We start from the raw sequence: 20,299 nt of genomic DNA, 5'->3' as shown, positions 1-20,299 counted from the left end.
AAAAGCCTTTTGAAAATCCAAATATACCACATCCACTGGTTCTCCCCTATCCACTCTACTAGTTACATCCTCAAAAAATTCTATGAGATTCGTCAGACATGATTTTGCTTTCACAAATCCATGCTGACTTTGTCCGATGATTTCACCGCTTTCCAAATGTGCTGTTATCACATCCTTGATAACTGACTCCAGCAGTTTCCCCACCACCGACGTTAGGCTAACCGGTCTATAATTTCCCGGTTTCTCTCTCCCTCCTTTTTTAAAAAGTGGGGTTACATTAGCCACCCTCCAATCCTCAGGAACTAGTCCAGAATCTAACGAGTTTTGAAAAATTATCACTAATGCATCCACTATTTCTTGGGCTACTTCCTTAAGCACTCTAGGATGCAGACCATCTGGCCCTGGGGATTTATCTGCCTTCAATCCCTTCAATTTACCTAACACCACTTCCCTACTAACATGTATTTCGCTCAGTTCCTCCATCTCACTGGACCCTCTGTCCCTTACTATTTCTGGAAGATTATTTATGTCCTCCTTAGTGAAGACAGAACCAAAGTAATTATTCAATTGGTCTGCCATGTCCTTGCTCCCCATAATCAATTCACCTGTTTCTGTCTGCAGGGGACCTACATTTGTCTTTACCAGTCTTTTCCTTTTTACATATCTATAAAAGCTTTTACAGTCCGTTTTTATGTTCCCTGCCAGTTTTCTCTCATAATCTTTTTTCCCCTTCCTAATTAAGCCCTTTGTCCTCCTCTGCTGAACACTGAATTTCTCCCAGTCCTCAGGTGAGCCACTTTCTCTGGCTAATTTGTATGCTTCTTCTTTGGAATTGATACTATCCCTAATTTCTCTTGTCAGCCACGGGTGCACTACCTTCCTTGATTTATTCTTTTGCCAAACTGGGATGAACAATTGTTGTAGTTCATCCATGCAACCTTTAAATGCTTGCCATTGCATATCCACCGTCAATCCTTTAAGTGTCATTTGCCAGTCTATCTTAGCTAATTCACATCTCATACCTTCAAAGTTACCCCTCTTTAAGTTCAGAACCTTTGTTTCTGAATTAAATACAATTAATTATATACAATAAACCATTCAATAACTTTCCATCCTTTACATACGTTTCCATTATGGTAATGTTTCATTTGCCCAAGATCTGCTTTCATCTTTTTCAGCTTTGGTTACATTCTATATTTCTTCCCCTTTCTGCCCATGTTACATAATAAGTTTAGGATGAGAAAATAGGTGATTGGTTGAATCTTGATATCATCCCAAAATTATCTGTTGCGAGGTGGCACTGCGCCTGATGTCATTGAACAACCTGTCAAGAGGCAACTAAGATTTTACAAAAAGCACTGCACCAGAAACAAGCTAAAATGAATGCAAATTCCTTGAAGTATCCACTTAGTCAGTGTGAAGTGAGAGGCAGGAGCTGCCAGGTAATCTCAGGCACTTCAGTAGGTATGCAATGAAAACAACAGAGCAACGAAGTTGTAAAACATCCTAGGGTTCTTCATGACAACAGTTACTGAACAAAACTTGAGAAAAGCTTAAACTGGGAGATAAATGCAGACTAAAAACGTCTCACAGATCAGGAAAAAAGTGATGAACTGTTGTATTCTTTTCCTCCTCCTCCCCCACAGACTATGTAGCCTGTTTTCTTGTTATGTTACTGAGATTTATAATCACAGAACTGCCCTTTGCCAGTGGCCTTGAGTTTGAAGACATGAACTGTTATTAACAGCTTCTAAAATTCAATTAGAGTTGACAAGGGATTGTATTCAAGAAATGTTATGTGCATTTTATTTGCATTTTTGGTTTTTTAACTTTTCTTTTCCCTGCAGCTATTTTTTTCTTCATTGAATACTTCATGCTTTGCAACTTTGATTTTCCTTTCCCCATGTGTTTAGTCGAATACATTTTAAAATATCTGCATCACTAAATATTTATTTCCTATCCTTTTATATTTTTGATTTTTCTTTCTTTCCTATCCATTTTCCTCAGTGTTGAAATAGAAACATTTTTGAGTTGCTATGGATATGTACTTAAAGAGCCCGTAGTCAAGCAAACAACAGAAAATTGTCATTAATGTAATACATTTAACAGGAAGTAGTCTCTGCAGAACGGACATGTAAACTGGTGCTATTGTCATTCTTCTGGGTTCAGGTTATCGGGTTGTTGCTTGGATACCACAACACAGCACTTGTAAACTTGGGTCTTAGATCTGAAACCAGTCAATGGTATCAACAACAAAATAGCCTTAGTGAGGAAAATTGCTTTAAAAGGATACAGACATCTCACCTCTCCCGGAAGGTCTGGGAGTCTCCCGCAAATTAATAGTGGCTCCCTGATGCCCGCAATTTATATACAATGTCCCGGAAATTGATTTTTTTCAGAGAGTGCTGTACTTAAGTCAAATGTTTAGCTTGTTAGTACATTTCATTTGATATAAGAAAGATATCATTCTCATAAAATGTTTAGTTAAGCAAAAAGTGAAATGCATTCTCGAAGTCAAAGTCAAGTTTATTGTCATTGCACAAGTATATGTGTGCACAGGTGCAACGAGAAACTTACTTTCAGCAGCATCTCAGGCACAGATGTCAGAAATGCAGCTTTCAGAAAAAATCCATAAATTACACATGGTTTTTAATGAGAAACAACACGATTAGAACAAAAACAAAAAAAACTTTGTAGTGCAAAGTGAAAAAGTGGTGATAGTGATGCTGTACTTAGGTAGTGGTCAGAGTTGTACAAGTTGGTTGGTTGAAGAGGTGATGGTAACATAGCGTTTAGTGAAATGCTATTACAGTACAGGGCGTTCTGTAAGGCGTCTCTGTACATCCTCTCCGTGGAATGCGTGGTTTTCCCAGGCCCTCCAGTTTCCTTCCACAGTCCAAAGACTTACTGTCTTTGGTCTTTGCAAGTTGTCCCGTGATTAGTGTCTATTTAAAGAAAATTTTCATACTCTTTTGAATCATGTAAGAAGAATACTATCAAATTGGTCGCCTCTTTCGTTATTGTTAATCGGTCGAATTAACTCTATCAAAATGAATATATTACCTAAATTTATATATCTTTTACAGGCATTGCCGGTTTTCATTCCTAAATCCTTTTTTGATTCTCTTTACTCTATTATATCTTCTTATATATTGAAGAATAAGTGTTCTAAATTAAATAAAATTCATCTTCAGAAAGATAAAAAGAATGGAGGATTAGTCTTACCAAACTTTAGATTTCATTATTGGGCAGTTAATAAAAGAAATCTTACATTTTGGTTATATTATATAAATCGTGAGGATTGCCCTATGTGGGTTTTTTAGAAGCTAATTCTGTTAATAAATTCTCTATCATTTCTCTTCTTGGATCCTCACTTCCTTTGTCTTTGAGTAAATTCATGGATAATCTAGTAGTTAAACACACTATGAGGGTTTGGATACAATTCTGAAAATATTTTGGCTTATTGAGTTTTTTTCTTTCGAGTCCCATTTTTTCTAATTATTTTTTTAAACTCCCTATGATTGATGTGGCTTTTAAAGAATGGGATAGATTAGGTATTAAATGCTTTCAGGACTTGTTTGTAGAGGAAAGTCTTTTCTCGTTTGAACAATTGTCAACTAAATATAGTTTACCCAAAAAGCTTTTTTTTCAATATCTACAAACAAGAGATTTTTTTACGGTCTCAAATAAGTACATTTCCTAAGAGTCCAGATAAGAATCTACTAGATGTAATCTTTAATATGAAACCTTTTTATAATGGATCTATATCTAATATTTATAATATGCTGTTGGGAATGAGAAGTGTTCCTTTAGATAAAATTAAAAATCTTTGGGAACAAGATTTACAGACTTCAATTTCTGAGGAAACTTGGAATCAAATTTTTGAATTGGTCAACACTTCATCATTATGTGTCCATCACTCTCTCCTTCAATTTAAAGTGGTCCATAGGGCCCATATGACTAAGGATAAGTTGTCTCGTTTTTATTTAGATGCATCTCCGTATTGTGATAAATGTAATAATGGAGAAGCTTCACTCCTTCATATGTTTTGGACATGTCCGAGTCTTGAAAAATATTGGAAAGAAGTATTTCAAACCTTTTCAATACTTTTTAAAGTAAATTTCAAGCCTAATCCTTTGACTGCTTTATTTGGTATTGTTGGAGGAAAGGATATTATTTTGGAGCCATCTGATTTGTACATTTTGGCGTTTATGTCTCTTATGGCCAGAAGGACACTTTTGCTTAAATGGAAAGATGTGGCCCCTCCTATTCATGCCTAATGGTTACACGATGTGATGTCATGTTTAAATTTAGAAAAGATTCGATATTCAATCTTCGAATCTAATCAAGACTTTCAAACATTGTGGGGACCTTTTCCAAATTATTTTCAAAACTTTTGATTTGCTGTTAAAGCACAGATAATGACTAACAGTCTTTTTTCTTTTTTTCTACTAATCAGCTTTGGTCTTGGTAGTGGGTTAGATTTTTTTAATATAATAACATTATTATTTTTCAATGTTATGAACTAATTGACTTGTACGAATATAGGGTAAGGAGTCTTTATATGCGATTTAGTTTAATGTATTGACATATATATTCTTCCCCCTGTACTCTGTATTCTTATACATATAAATTAATAAAAATATTGGAAAGAGAAACGGTGTCTCATGTCGATACCACCAATGGTGGGATGGATGTCCCTGTGATATTTTGGGATCAGCAGGGCATTCTTCCCAGAATCCTGTGGCCCCTCCTCGTCTATGCAGTTTTGATCTCGACAGTCGAAACCTTAGAGAGGAGGGTTAGCAACCACCTCAGGAGATGTCTGGGGCTGCCAAAGAGCCTGAGCAGCATCGCACTCTATGGACACCACAACAAACTGCAACTGCCCTTCAAATCCTTAGAGGAAGAATTCAAGGTAACAAGAGCCAGAGAAGTGCTACAGTATAGGGACTCAAGTGACCCAAAGGTGGCTAGAGCAGGGATCCAAGTAAGCACTGGCAGGAAGTGGAGGGCAGAGGAAACTGTTCAGGAGGCAGAGGCAAAGCTGCATCACAGGAGTCTGGTGGGAGTGGTCACACGAGGCCGAGCTGGGCTAAGATCCTTTCCAACTCCCCAAATGGACACCAGAGGGAAGGAAAGGCGTCGTCTAGTTCAGGAGGAGGTGAGAGCAGTAGTGGAGGAGATGAGAGCCTGCAAGGCGGTGGGAATGAAGCAACAGGGAGCTTGGACAAGATGGGAGAATGCGGTTGAGAGGAAAGTGACCTGGGCTGATCTTTGGAAAGCCGAACCACACCACATCCAATTTCTCATCCAGGCAGTGTATGATGTGCTTCCAAGCCCATCAAACCTGCACACATGGGGCAAGGCAGAGTCATCTGGGTGCCCACTGTACTCCAAGCGAGGAACCCTGGAGCACATCCTCAGCGGCTGCGCAAGGGCACTTGGTGAGGGACGGTACAGGTGGAGGCATGATCAGGTCCTGAAGACCATCGCTGAAGCCGTCAGCGCAGGAGTTTAGTGGGCGAAGCGGTCCCGACCCTCCAAACAGACCATTGCCTTTGTCAGAGCTGGGGAGCAGCCAATACCTGCCAAAAGAACATCTGCAGGCATTCTGACCTCTGCAAGGGACTGGCAGCTGTTGGTGGACCTTGAAGGGCAGCTGAAGTTCCCCAACCATATCGCAGCCACCACCCTGCGACCAGACATTGTCCTAGTGCCTGAGTCTACTAGGCAAGTGGTGCTGCTGGAGCTGACAGTCCCATGGGAGGATAGCTTGGAGGAGGCCTTTGAAAGGAAGCTCTCCAAGTACGCAGGACTTGTCAGCAACTGTCAGCAGGCTGGATGGAGAGCGAGGTGTCTCCCAGTGGAGGTTGGTTGTAGGGGATTCATAGCCCGTCCTTTAGTTAGAGCCTTCAGCATTTTGGGCATCGAGGGAGAGAGGAAGAGGAGAGCCATCCGCAGTACCACTGATGCGGCAGAGAGGGCCTCAAGATGGCTGTGGCTCAAAAGAGGGGAGCCATGGAGTCATAAGTAGCTAGCCATCTGGACACAAGCTGAGGTCTGATCAGCCCCGGCTGGGTCACCTGGAGGAGGTTGTATGATGTTGAAAGACCGGAAACACCCGCTGATTCCAGGAACATCACTGAAGATGTGTCCGGAAGCATCAGCAGATGTATGTACACAGGTCGAGTCCACTACTCCAGCAGCTTCTTATGTTTGTGAGTTCTTGGATTGCCGTACCAGACCATGATGCAACCAGTCAGAATGTGGTTATTATGGCACAATGTATTTCTACGGACAAAGAGTAATTTGTTATTTGTAAATCGATAATGCCTGCCCCATAGAGTCAATGGCATTATGGTAAAAAATCCAAGTTGAAGGTTTATAATATCTGCGTGATGGAAGACATTAAAGGCCCAATGACTTGTACAGTGTTTTGCCAAATCACCTTTGGTTTATAAGAGGAAAACAAAGAGAAAGTGTGCAATTTTTCCATCAGATCTCATATTTGAGTACTCATGTTCATTGTGGTTTGGTGTTTGCTCATGTGCACAGTGTTCTTTTAAAAATAAATGTTTCATCCCTTGTGCATGTTTTGAAGATTACTTGTGTGTGTCACTTAATAAAACACGGTTTAAGAAACAAAAGGAATCCTTGTATTGGTAAGGCCTGCATCCTGTAGCAGTTTACAAGCAATGAAATTATGCTTTGCGGTTTAATGTTTTGATTTCTACCAAGAAATAATGTAATAATACAGCTAAGAAATCTTACATTAAGTATAGATAACTCAGCTGCCAAAATCCTTCTGCACAATTGTCCTTTGAGGGTTACAAATGGAATAATAATGATAATGGTGTAACTGAGAGGTAGTCATTCACAAATGTGCATCATCATAGACTAGGTGCTGAAAGAGTTACTCATTGCTCACTGTAATAGCAGTGTTGTGATTGCAGAGATGTGGGACCAGAAATCCGACAAACTCCGGACAAAAATGCAAACAAAACAGTTGTCTCTAAACAAGGTTCCTTTAATAGAAGCCAATTCACTTATACTCTTATCTGTGTCTCTTTAAGATATCGATGAATGCAGCATGAACCATGGTGGTTGCAAGCATGGCTGTGTTAACACTCCCGGAAGCTATCAATGCTCCTGTCCCAGTGATGGCTACAGACTTCACTGGAACAAGAAAGACTGCGTGGGTATGTGGCAAACTCCGATCTCTGGCGTCCTCTACTGACAGTAATGCAAATAGCAGTTCTGCAGCATTGCATCAAGGCACTTCACAGAATTGTTATTAGATCCACAGGGGTGGACCAAAGAATTAGACAAAGTTGTATTGTTGAAGCAGCACCTTAATAAAGGTGTAGATATTGAAGGAACTCAGAACACTGTTAACATGGATCAGATTTACTCCTTGCATAATTGCTTATCCAAAATGTTCCAATTGTTTATACAAAGGGGATCTTTGCATAAAATGAGAAGCAGTATTCTGAATTTTCTTTATGATAGCTAAAGGAACCACTTCCTTCTGTGACTACAATATGGAAATATTAGTTATTAAGATTATTAGCTCTGTTTTGTTCCACCAAAGGTATGGTAAGAAACAAAATTAAAGCAATAGACTTGTAAAGAATTGCAAGAATCTAATTGTTATAATTATGTGGCTGAATCATTCTGTGAAAATGATCTACAAATGACATTTATGGAATTAATGTTTCAAGAAAGCTCTTATGCATGAAGGGTGCTTCTTGTGACTGCATGTACATGGTGCCCAATAACCTGCTGCCCAGTGAGGAGAGAGTACTGCTGGGCAAACAGTTTGGAATCAAGACAGTCAATTGATGGATGGGGAGGTATTGAGGTTCAGTGTCAGAGCAGCATGGCGGATGTTGGTGCAAAGATGACATTAGCTCTCAAAGAAAGAAAGATGTGATGTGTTTTGGTGGAGTCCCAGTCTGGTTTAGCACTGCAAAGATCAGGTAATTCTGGGAGTGGCTAGCCATGGTTACCCCCAGGGGCAATTGCTGTCATTTCCACAAAGGAACATTGGATAGAGAATGACAGTTTGATGGGTATCTGATGTGGAAGTCTTGTCAGGAGCACATGCACAACTTGCACTTGGAAGAAGCCGGTTGAATTCTCAGGGTGACACAAAATGACCTGCATGTGTTCATAATGGCATTTTGCTTTAGATAAATGTACTTCAGGAAACATAAACCACATCAACCATCTGGCTGTCAATTTAAATTGTACTTAAATGTAAGTACATTTTCTATAGGGTAATGCTGAGCATCACTATACAATTGGATATCTCCACCCTCTGTATTTTCCTCTAAAATGTTGCTTTCCGATTGGAAGAGTTCCACTGTATGTTTCCACTTATAATTATTAATTTCTTATGTGTTATTGTTAAATGCCTTACTGTTTATACTACCAAAGGAATATTGCTGTCAATCACAGTGACAATTATAAAGAAGTACCCTTGGGGAAAGAGAGGCCAGTGCATTAGGGTTAGTATATTGCTACATTATTTAATCTACAAGTTAAATATACAAGGTCAGGATCTGTTTTCTGTCAATATTTTTTTTCTGTGTAATTTCAATCCAAGGTTATTTAAGATCTACATCTCATCGTACAATGTCTTACTTATGTTATCACATCCCTTCCCCTGTAAAATTTGGAGTAGGATTTAGTGCCAAAACTACTTTCAGGCTGTGCTGTAAATAGTATAGTACTTATACAGACACTACATCCTGGCTTGAAACCCAGTCATCGATGACACTTTCCTCTCAGCATTCAATGTCAATACAAGGTTTTGACTCTCTTCGTTAAGCTCCTCCCCGCTGCGTTTATTTCTCTCATTTTCCCCTTTAAATCCATTTTCACTATATAAGGACAGAATATACATCTCAGGAAACATAAAACCACTTCAACCAAGTGTTTGACCATGTGGCTGTCCAAATAAAAGTCATCAACATGGTAAATCAAAAGCGAACCTACTTGACATGAAAAATCAAACATTCTGCATCCCTTGGTAAAATTTAGATTGCACTTAGCTCTGGAAGATATTAGTTTAATCAAAATTTGGGAAGTGGATTGCAGTAGATTAATTTACTTTCATTCTGAAAGTTCTAATGAGCAAGAGCTGTTGATCCTCAGTTACCTCGGAGATTGGAACCAGCTGTTCACAGTGCATTTAGAATCATTAAGAGTTTTAATCTAACTCACTCAGCAGGAAATTGATAATATCAGATCCAGTTTCACACCCTTACCTGATCTTACTTTTTGTTGACTTTAATCTTCTGTAAGATCTTGTCAGAATTAACCTCTAAAATTTCTCTTAACAATTCCCTCCTAGTTTTTTTTGTGGCATTTAAAAATCATTCCTTCCAATTTTTAGAGACGGTAAAGTGCCTCCGGGAATCCAACCCACCTCGAGCTCAACTTTCCTGCATCAAGAGTGGGAAGAGAGAGACGTGCTCCCTCAGATGTGCATCCAAGGCTCACTTTCAAGCAGGTAAGCATGATGCAAGGGCACAAGCAGCGCAACTATTCACAATCCTGTTTGGTAGCCTGGTAACACTGAACAACACTGAGGGACATTTGATGGCTTTGGAGATTTTTCAAGTTTGCTAATCCTCCAGGATTTCACTGGAGTCTTCAGTAATTAATTAATTGCCTAAAGAATACCAATGCAAGAAAACCAGAAATATAAAGCATATAAGCTTTAATAACATACTTCAAATTTTTCTCCAAACTTGTTTATTAATACGATAGACAGTTTGACTAATGATTAAGAACTATCTAAATGAATATGTTTCAAGACTACAAACTTTCTAGCTAATGAAGGAAATTGAGTATAGGTATGTTGGGAGACTAGTGGCAGAAATCTGGAGATATATGGTTACGTTGTGGTACCAGACATAAAACCAGAAAAAGTTGGCAAACCTATAGGAAAAGATGTTTTAGGATTATTTATGAGAAAGTTTAATTTTTAACAAGATCATTTGGAAGTAAATAACCTTTCATTCTCTTTCTACCTGAGGTATGGAAGATTTGTCAATAAAAAGCTGTTTCAGTATCAAATTTTGAACCTTTTTCTGTGTTAGATATAAGACATAGAAGCGTAATTTGGCCATTTGTCCCATCGAGACTGTTCCACCATGTATTATCCCTCTAAACTCTATTATTCTGCCTTCTGCTGTAACCTTTGACACCCTTACGAGTTAAGAACCTATCAACCTCGTATACTCAATGACTTGGTTTCTACAGCTCTCTGTGAAAATGAATTCCACGGATTTACCACCCTCTGGCTGAAGAAATTCCTCCTTATCTCTGTTCTAAAGGGACGTACTTCTATTCTAGGCTCTCCCACTATAGGAAACATCCTGTCCACATCCACTCTCTTAGGCCTTTCAATATTGGAGACTCCCCCCTCCCCATTCTTCTAAACTCCCAACAAGTTCAGGCCTAGAACCATCAAAGGTCCTCATAACCATGTCATACCTGGGATCATTCGCATAAATCTCCTCTGAATCCTCTCCAATGCCAGCGTTTATGATGTTGTAAAACCAGCAGGATATTTACTTAATCAAAAGTAAAAGCTGTAGATGCTGTAAATGTAAAATAAAAACAGAAAATACTAGAAATACTCAGCAGGGGTCAAGCAGTGTCTGTGATTTACTCTCCCCACAGACACTGCCTGGTCTTCTGAGCATTTTCTGTCTTTTGCATAAGATGACCATGTAAGCAACATCCCAAACCCAGAGGAAGATGCCATTCTATGCACACTGAGATTGTGATGCATTAAATGCAGCAAGGAAGATTCCCTTTATGTGTTAATGATTACTTAAAATAGCAGAAAATCTCCCACCAATCACGCTGTCTAATGTGGAAGTAATTGAGCAGAATATTTCTGCTCTTTTGGTAAGAAATAGTGAATATGGAAGGCCTTGCAACTACAGTTACAATGTTTCTAACAGAAATCAACTGAGGAAACCTTTGCCTTTACCCAGCCTTCTGGAGCATGTTTGATTGCAGATAGAATGGGCTTATGGTGGAATTCAAGTTGAGATGTATCTTCCAAAACCCTGCCAGCAGCTACTCTCATGTGGACTTTTTCATCTCAGATCATTGGCTAATGCCCAGCTAAGCACATTTGTAAACCTTGCGATTGGCTGCCCCTCAGTCCTACAGTGGATCCATAGATCTTGGCATCCCATTCCAGTCTATTTCCCTCGGTCCCATTGGATGGCCTCCACTATCCTCAGTCCAAGCAGTGTAGGCCTGTTCCAATTGTTCTGTTCTACAAGTCCTCCTTGGGCTCTCAGCCCTCCTCGCCACCCTACAGCAGCCCAACCTCCTCTGCCTGACTCCCCTAACCTTCTGCCAATCTCCTACCTGACCCCCAAAAGTCCTGAACTCTCACCCACACCCATCGCCCCAAGCTTCTCTCTACCATAATCTCACACTTCCTCCCCACTTCTCCAATGACTAATGACCTAACTGTTTCTATCCTTTCTAATGGCCTTGTACTCTGTAGATTTTCACAGCAACAGGCTCTTAAACCATCCGTGCTTTCTCTAGCAACACTTTTAACACACCTTTGCCCATCTTTAAACCCCAGCACGAAGGAATTTCTAGCCCATATTTTTTCACTTATCTGCAGGTATATGGAGTACTTGGTTAAACTACATAATCATAGCAATATGAACTCGGGTATTAAAATCATTTAAAATGCAGACGCATAAGTTTATTACCCCCTCACTGATGAGCAGGAAGAAAATCTGTCTCATTTTATTTGTGTAGAGGAACTTATTAGCGGAGGATGTCAGCATCAAAGAAGGGTACAGTATGTCTCAATGTGAAGTTTCATGATTGCAGAGTTTCAATCAGTGATTTGTTATCAATAGAATGTGTACAGTATTCGTTTCTTCCTTCATGCCATTGTCATTTCTGCCAGGTTCTGATAACAGCTACACAGTGAGCTGTGGCGCTCCAACACGCAGGGCCAGTGCTCAGCAGCGACAAAACACCAGCAACACAGGCTGTGTAGGTAAGCCCCTGAAATAAATTCTACATAGCTAATGAAATACCACGTCGTCTTAAAACATTTTGTTCAGACCTGTTGGATTCAACTTGTGTCCTACTCCAACTGCTGAGGTACAACGCTCACAGATACCCCTCCCCATGGATAACTGGGCGTATTTTTCAGATAATTCACTTGGTTACACAGGTCCACACAAGGAACATGCTGCCCCAATGTAAATTTGTGCCTCAGGAATATCCCCATCCCCATTCCCATTCCAACATGTTGGTCCATGGTCTCCTCTTTTGCCACAATGAGCCCTTCTCAGGGTGGAGGAGCAACACCTCTTATTCCATCTGGGTAGCCTCCAACCTGATGGCATGATCATCAATTTTTCGTTTTGGGGAAAAAATCCCCCCTTTCCTCTTCTTCTATTCCCCCACTCTGGCCTCTTACCTCATCTCCTCACTTGCCCGTCACCTCCCTCTGCTGGCCCTCCTCCTTCCCTTTCTCCCATGGTCCATTCACCTCTCCTATCAGATCCTGTCTTCTCCAGCCCTTTACCCTTTTCATCACTTGGCTTCACCTATCTCCTTCTAGCTTGTCCTCCTTCCCCTCCCCCTACCTTATTATTCTGGCACCTTCCCCCTTCCTTTCCAGTCCTGAAGAAGGGTTTAGGCCTGAATTGGTGACTGTTTATTCATTTCCATGGCCGTTGCTTGACCTGCTGAGTTCCTCCAGCATTTTGAATGTGATGCCAATTCATAGGAGCTCTCCCATGTTCTGATACTTCTGTGCATCATATTGAACAGTGAACAAAGGACCATACTCCCTTTCTCTATAATGCTGCTTTAAGATGTTTTTGAATACTTTTGTTTCCTTTTAGAGGCTCTAGCTCCCCCAGTGAAACAAAGAGCTTCATTCAAGATAAAGGATGCCAAGTGTCACCTTCACCCACGCATTAAGGGAAAACAGGACAGCGGGCATCCAGTTATCACAGGTAAAATGCTCTGGATACCAGTCTTCAGTTTTTCTTTATTTAGTTGATAATGGTTTCCCATTTTGTCTCTTTCTAGAGCCTCCAACTCCTGTCTCAGTCAAAATGTTCCTTTTACTAATTGCCCTGCTCCTGTGTTGCACATCTTCCCGTCATCAAGCGGGGTATTGGTCTCCATCTCTTGTGCTGGGTACAGTGCTTGGACTGAGTGATGTAATTAATCACCGTACCGTTGATTTGCATTCAGAAGTGTTGATTTTCAGTCCTACTGATAATTGTGCTCCCTTCAGCTAAGACATCTCATGCATAAGACTGGAGAGGAAAAGGGAGAAATAAAACAAAGAAATAGCAACTTGTGTGCAGAAAGCCTTTCATGAATTCAAATTTTTCCAGAATATTTACCATTTAGTTTAGAAATGTAGTCACAGTTGCAGTTCAGCTAAAGCAGTTGCAATTTATGCAAAGGTAACACAAACAAGGAAGGGATTATTACTGAATAATTTCTTGAACTGCTATGCATTGAGTGATAAAAATTAGGGAGAAATTAGGCAGCAGAATTGTCTATTTTTCTGTTGTAGAACAGTTGGCAGTGTCAGGGAAATTTCTCACTTTTCTTAATTTATTTCATTGACATGTTATGAAGGAGGCACCTTCCCTTGTACAGACAACTGCCAAGTTACGTTTGTAAATCTAAAGTGTGATTCTTCCAAGAAAGCAAAAGGTCGCCGGACCCGTAACCCTCCAGGCAAAGAAGTGACTCGCATTACTCTGGACTTTGAAGCAGAAATAAGAAAGGAAGATGTAACAGGTGATTTTTGTTTTGTTGCTGTTTTCTACTTCTTGCAGGTTAAAATAAAAAGTAATGAGATTTTCCTGAAGCAAACGACAACGAGAAAATATGTGTTCTTCTGCAGTTAACCTCTATTTTGTCTCTGGTTTAAGGAGGAGAATGCTAGCTGGATTCCCAATTCCTGATTAGTCTCTTTTGCTAAAAGTGGGCACAGTAAGTGAGGCCAGTTTGGACTCAGCACTTCCGGTCCTTGTGGGAAGGTTTATTAATGCTGCATGGTGGGGTTTAAGATACAGTTGTGGGAGGATGGGAACCAGAGGGCCAGAACAGTGGGGAGGTTGTGTAAGTAGATGTTGGTAAGACCTCAGACAAAGTCAGGAATAATCAAAAGGTTGAGCATGGTGCGACTAGTGTCCTGAGCTGCATATATCTCAATGCCATAAGTATCATAGGAAAGGCGGATGAGCTCGGGGCATAGATCAACACCTGGAATTATGAAGTTGTAGCCATTAGTGAGACTTGGTTTCAGGAGGGGGAGGACTGCCAGCTCAATATTTCGGGCTTCCATTGTTTTAGACATGACAGAGCGGGAGGGATTAAAGGGGGAGGGGTGGCGTTACTGGTCAGGGAAAATATCATGGTGGATCTCCTTCAGGACAGACGGGAAGACTCAACTAGTGAGGCGTTATGAGTGGAACTGAGAAATAAGAAAGGTATGACCATGTTAATGGGGCTATATCACAGACCACCCAACAGTCCGAGGGATTTAGAGGAACACATTTGTAAAGAGATCAGACTGTTGCAAGTGTAACTCTCGCTTCGGCTAGCGGCTTAATATAACGGGTGATAGTCCCTGGCCCAGGCAAACTTAAGAAATTACGTCTGGGCGGATGCTGCGCGGTGTTCCCTATTACAAATCAGTACCCTGAAATAACAAACAGTACCCAATATGCGATTAAATGATTAAGCTTTATAATTCTTACTTTGACTATATGGTTAGTAAAGAAAACAAAAAAGAAAAGAAAAAGGGCCCATTCTTATGAAACAGTCTATTGCGCAATGTTGGAGCTCACTGATAAGCCGTTCATGCACCATCAACCTCATACGATCGTCACTGACCTTCGAACCCTCACTCCAAGTCCACTCTGTCCGGCGGTCTACCAACTCTCTCCATTCGCGTCTTCTCTCCTCATCTCTCCCTGGCAAAAGACCACGAAAATCTCTCTTCCAGACTCACAAGAAGGAACAACATCTCTCTCATTGGATAGCACCGCATTCCAAACCCCATTATCTCTAGACATAACCCAAACATTGCTGGAAGACCATCCATGCGTGGAGCCAAAACAGCTGGGGGAAATCTTAAATGAATTCTTTGCATCTGGATTTATTCAGGAGATGGACACAGAGTGAGGCAAAGTGGTTCAAACTTCATGAGCCCTGTACAGATTACAAAGGAGGAGGTGTTCTCTACCCTGAGGTAAATCAGGGTGGATAAATCCCCAGGCCCTGACAAGGTATTTCCTTGGACTCTACGGGAGGCAAGTGCAGAAATGGCTGGTGCTCTAGCAGAGATACTTAAAACTTGCTTAGCAACGGGAGAGATACCAGAGGATTGGAGGATAGCCAATGGTGTTCTGCTGTTTAAAAAACATAAACCAGGAAATTATAGACTGGTGAGCCTGACATCACTTGTGGGAAAGTTATTGGAAAATATTCCAGGGGACTGGATATGTAAATATTTGGAAAGACATGGACTGATCAAGGATAGTGAACATGGCTCCATGTGCAGAAGGTCATGTCAAATCAACCTTATAGAGTTTATTGAGGAAGTTACCAGGAAAGTGGATGAAAGCAAGGCATTGATGTTGTCCACATGAACTTTAGTAAGGCATTTGACAAGGTCCTGCATAGGAGGCTGGTCAAGAAGGTTTGGTCGCTTGGCATTCAGGATTATATCGTAAATTGGATTAGACACTGGCCTTGTGGGTGTCAAGTCAAACTAGAGTTTCTAGAAAGTATTGGGACCTAGAGGCAAAAGAAAATAAAATTTAAAAGTAATAGCAAGAATCCACTGATAGACCAGATGGAAACCACTGCCTGAGTGCTGCTTCTGCCCGGAACATCGGGAGGACCTGGCAGCATCACAGCGGCAGTCCGGGAACAGTGTTGGAATCTGTGGTAAGATGCTGAACTTTAAATAACTTGAGAGACTGTTTCATGGAAAAGAGCACTGATGTCACTGCGTTTTGGGTTAGCGCTAGCTTCACGTCACAGGATCATCGCGCACAGGTGCTTCTGGGAAATGGCGCGAGGTTTAAGAAGAGCTCGGGAACCTTCGGGAAGGGGCGCCCAGTTTGAAAACATAAAGGTCTATGAGGGAGCGGAGGTGTGCAGGTCGGAATCCATCTACAAAAGTCCGGAGAGGTAGCCAGTTTTTTTCACCTAATGACTTATGTCTTATGCCTAATAACTAATGACTAATGTCTAATGTCTAATGGCTAATGGTTGATGGAACTATCAAACTGCCGCACTTGCGAAAAATAAAAGGAAAAAGGAAAAATTGTTTGGTCATTGAGTGGAATCTAGTTAAAAAACCTTCAGGTAGACGCATTCAATCCCTTTCAAGCGGGGATGTTGCACATGTTCAAAGAACAAGAAGAAATCCGACTTGGCAGTGGGAGAAGCCAGAGAGTGGTGGTAGAGGGTTGACTCTCTGACTGGAGGCTTGTGACTAGTGGTGTGCCACAGGGACTGGTATTGGGTCCTTCGTTGTCTGTCATCTGTATCAATGATCTGGGTGATAATGTAGTTAACTGGATCAGCAAATTTGCAGATGACACCAAGATTGGGGTGTAGTGGACGGTGAAGAAGGCTATCATGGCATGCAAAGAGATTTGCATCCGCTGGAAAAATGGGTTGAAAAGAGGATAAATGGAAGTTAATGTGGACAAGTGCAAGGTACTGTTCTTCTGTAGGACTGACCAAGGTAGGTCTTACACAGTGAAAGGTAGGGCACTGAGCTGAGTGGTAGAACAAAGGGATCTAGGAATAATTCATTGAAAGTGGCATCACAGGTAGATAGGGTTGTAAAGGAAGCTTTTGACGCATTGGCCTTCATAAATCAATGTATTGATTAAGGGAGATGGGATATTATGTTGAAGTTGTATAAGATGTTGGTGAGGCCTAATTTGGAATATCATGTGCAGTTTTGGTCACCTGCCTACATTAAAAATGTAAACAAGGTTGAAAAACTTATGAGGGGTATAGATAATGTAAATTGAAGCAGGCTTTTTCCTCTGAAGTTGGTTGGGACTACAACCAGAGGTCATGGGTTAAGGGTGAAAGTTGAGAAGTTTAAGGGGAACTTGGGGGGAAACTTCTTCACTCGGAAGGTTGTGAGAGTGTGGAATAAGCTGCCAGCACAGGTGGTGCATGCAAACTCGATTTCAACATTTAAGAGGAGTTTGGATAGGTACATGGATAAGAGGGATATGGAGGGCTATGGTCCTGGTGCAGGTCGATGGGAGTAGGCGTTTTAAATGGATTCGGCATGGACAAGATGGGCCAAAGGGCCTGTTTCAGTGCTGTACTCTGGGATTAGGTAACTTCATGCTGTTCATGATCCAGTCTCAGGACTAAATAGAGTCCCCTTCACCAAGATCCAGCCAGCAGTCTGACTCTCATGGTTTTGCTAAAAAATCCACAAGGATTCAGGAAAAGTCATAATTGACAACAAAGAACAAACAGCTTTGTTCAGCCTTTCACAGGGCATATTTTACAGTTGGCCTAGATCTTTATGTTTAATAGAAAAGGCTGTAAACGTGTGGGAAGTGAGTCAGCATCTGTGGACGGAACGGTATTTCAGATGTGCTATCGGTCAGTTGAAGAAGGTGTAAGCCCAGAATGAATGATACCTCCACAAATTCTACTTGATCTGCTTTGTTTCAAACCTTTAAAGATTTCCACTATTTTGTTTCCTACTTTTTAAAAATCCTGGTGCATGTGCTCCTGTTTATATCAATGCTACTGAGGTTGAAAGGATTCAGAGCTTCAAGTTGTTAGGATCAAACATCAATTGTCTGTCCTGGTCTAACTCTGTTGATGCCACAGCCAAGAAAGCTCACCAAGGCCTCTACTTCCTCAGGTGGCCAAAGAAATTTGGTAGGTCCTCTTTGACCATCACTAATTTTTATTGAAGTACCAAAGAAAGTATCCTATACACAAAATACTCTGCAGATGCTAGGGTCAAATCAACACACACAACAAGCTGGAGGAACTCAGCAGGTCGGGCAGCATCCGTGGAAATGAACAGTCACTTTTTCCAAAACATTGACTGGTCGTTTCCATGGATGCTGAAAGAAAGCATCCTATCCAGTATGGCAACTAGTCTGACTGAGACTGCAAGTAACTACAACTCAGCACATCATGAAAACGAGCATCCCCTCCGTGGACTCTATCTATACTACTTGTTGCCTCAGTAACACAGCCAGCCCACCCTGGTCATGCTCTCTTCTCCCTACTCTCATAGTTTAGAAGAGAAGGTACAAAATCCTGAAAGTGTACACCTTCAGCTTCTGTCCTGCTGTTATAAGACAATGGAATGGTTCCCCAGTACAATGAGATGAACTCTTTATGCCACAAACTACCTCATTATGACCTTGCACCTTATTGTCTATGTACCGTACAGCCTACAGTATAATAAGGGACTACTTTAATTTTAATAACACATCGTTGAATGCGCTATTAGGCACATATTGAGCATGCGCTATTAGGCACGTATTGCTCTGTACGTATGTGCCGAGTTCGGTTTCTGCCAGTAAAGAACCATGAAACTTAGCTCCCGTCTCCAGCGTTTTTATTAATAGCATTGTTGTGTAACCAGGCCACATACACAACAAATTGGTGACGAGGTTAATGAACCTACATCTTATCGGAACGCCGTGTTGTAATTGATAATGACACTCAGAGGAGAAGAGAGGGAAGGGAGATGAAAAGGAGTGACACATGCATCTAGACAGAGCGTGCTCATTGCGCTAGCAAAAAGAACACATAAGTCAAGTGAAACGTGCTGTGACTGCAAGGAGCTAGTTAAAAAGAAAACAAGGAAAAACGGGGCTAAATTAACATAACAAAGATGGCGATAATTGGAACCATTACAGCATTTGATAGTGACATTGAAAACTAGGTAACTTACATTGAAGGTGTGGAGTTATATTGTGATGTGAACATTGTTAATGATGAAAAGAAAGCCAGCGTCTTACTCAGTATTATGGGAGCAAAAGCATATGGGCTGCTACGGAGCTTGTTAACCCCTGAAAAGCCAGCTGACAAAACATTCAAGCAAATAGTAGACACTCTCCAACAGCATTTAAACCCCAAACCACTGGTCATTGCTGAAAGATTTAAATTTCACAAACGGAATCAAAGCAAAAATGAAAGCATTTCTGAATATTGTGCTAAATTGCGCAGATTATCAGAACATTCTCAATTTGGAGCTGGTCTATCGGACGCATTGAGGGACAGGTTAGTGTGTGGCATGCACTGTGAAACCACACAGAAAGAGCTCTTGGGTGAAAAAGACCTTACATTAGAGAAGGTGCTGAACATTGCAATATCAACGGAAACAGCAGCACAGGGTACTTCAGAGATACAACAAAAATCTCTGGAATATGCTACGAATAAAATGTCACTGAACAGAAATGAAGGAAAGAAATGTTACCGTTGTGGGAACATGTCACATGACCCTGATGACTGTTGGTTTAAAGACAAAGAATGCAGAAACTGTGGCAAAAAAGATTGAGTTAGAAGAAAAGCAAAAGATGATTGAGAATGAAAGGCTAACAATGGAAATCATAGGAGATTCTATGGCGGTTAAGCCAATAATGACTAGGAAACTAAGGAGGAGATCTAATGACCCTGTTCCAATTACAGACAAAAGACGAAAACCTGCAGCTGCGCAGTTAAGTTACTTGTTAACAGATGAACAGATAATGGAAGATCTGCAAACTCTCAATATGCTTTAATCTCCGAAAAGACCAGCATCTCCGTCTTCTCCTGAGCATTTTCCCAGCATTCCAAAGATATGAAGCATGAATAGAAGATAAAAAGTTATATTACGATAAGAGATGGTATCATAAAGGTCAGGCTATCTATTTGGAATCTAAGAATATTGGCTGTGTAATTGGCTCAGTTGGGACAAACAAGATATGGGTAAGGAAGACAAGTGATAGCACAAAGATGCGTATATAGCTAGGACAGCTGCACAGAGGAGTCTTCATTATATGGAGGCGATCTGACTGCCTAGAACTGTTAGCAAGTTGGAGGCGCACATCTTCTTAACTCCCTATGCTCAGAGGTCAACTGTTCATGACTTTTATATGGAAATCTGTATTAAAACAAACAAGTTTATTGACAGACTGAAGAACACACTATTTGAAGACACTTTCCAATGCCATCTCAGTTTTGATGATTGTACATATTT

At 40.9% G+C, this 20,299-nt stretch overlaps 1 protein-coding gene across 3 annotated transcripts in view; it reads left to right on the top strand.

The window, feature by feature from the left end:
• The window catches only part of LOC134355568 (signal peptide, CUB and EGF-like domain-containing protein 3), a 502,690-nt gene that overhangs the window by 453,973 nt on the left and 28,418 nt on the right, over positions 1-20,299 (top strand). For all 3 annotated transcript variants that reach the window (XM_063065615.1, XM_063065614.1, XM_063065616.1), the window contains 5 exons: positions 7,077-7,202; positions 9,404-9,520; positions 11,966-12,058; positions 12,918-13,031; positions 13,672-13,836. In XM_063065615.1, coding sequence (XP_062921685.1) covers positions 7,077-7,202; positions 9,404-9,520; positions 11,966-12,058; positions 12,918-13,031; positions 13,672-13,836 — 615 coding nt within the window. The remainder of the gene's footprint in view (positions 1-7,076; positions 7,203-9,403; positions 9,521-11,965; positions 12,059-12,917; positions 13,032-13,671; positions 13,837-20,299) is intronic.

This window comes from Mobula hypostoma, chromosome 13 (assembly GCF_963921235.1).
Source record: "Mobula hypostoma chromosome 13, sMobHyp1.1, whole genome shotgun sequence".
NCBI lineage: Eukaryota > Metazoa > Chordata > Chondrichthyes > Myliobatiformes > Myliobatidae > Mobula > Mobula hypostoma.
The sequence above is the reverse complement of the archived record's forward strand: the minus strand, read 5'-3'. Positions and strand labels throughout refer to the sequence as shown.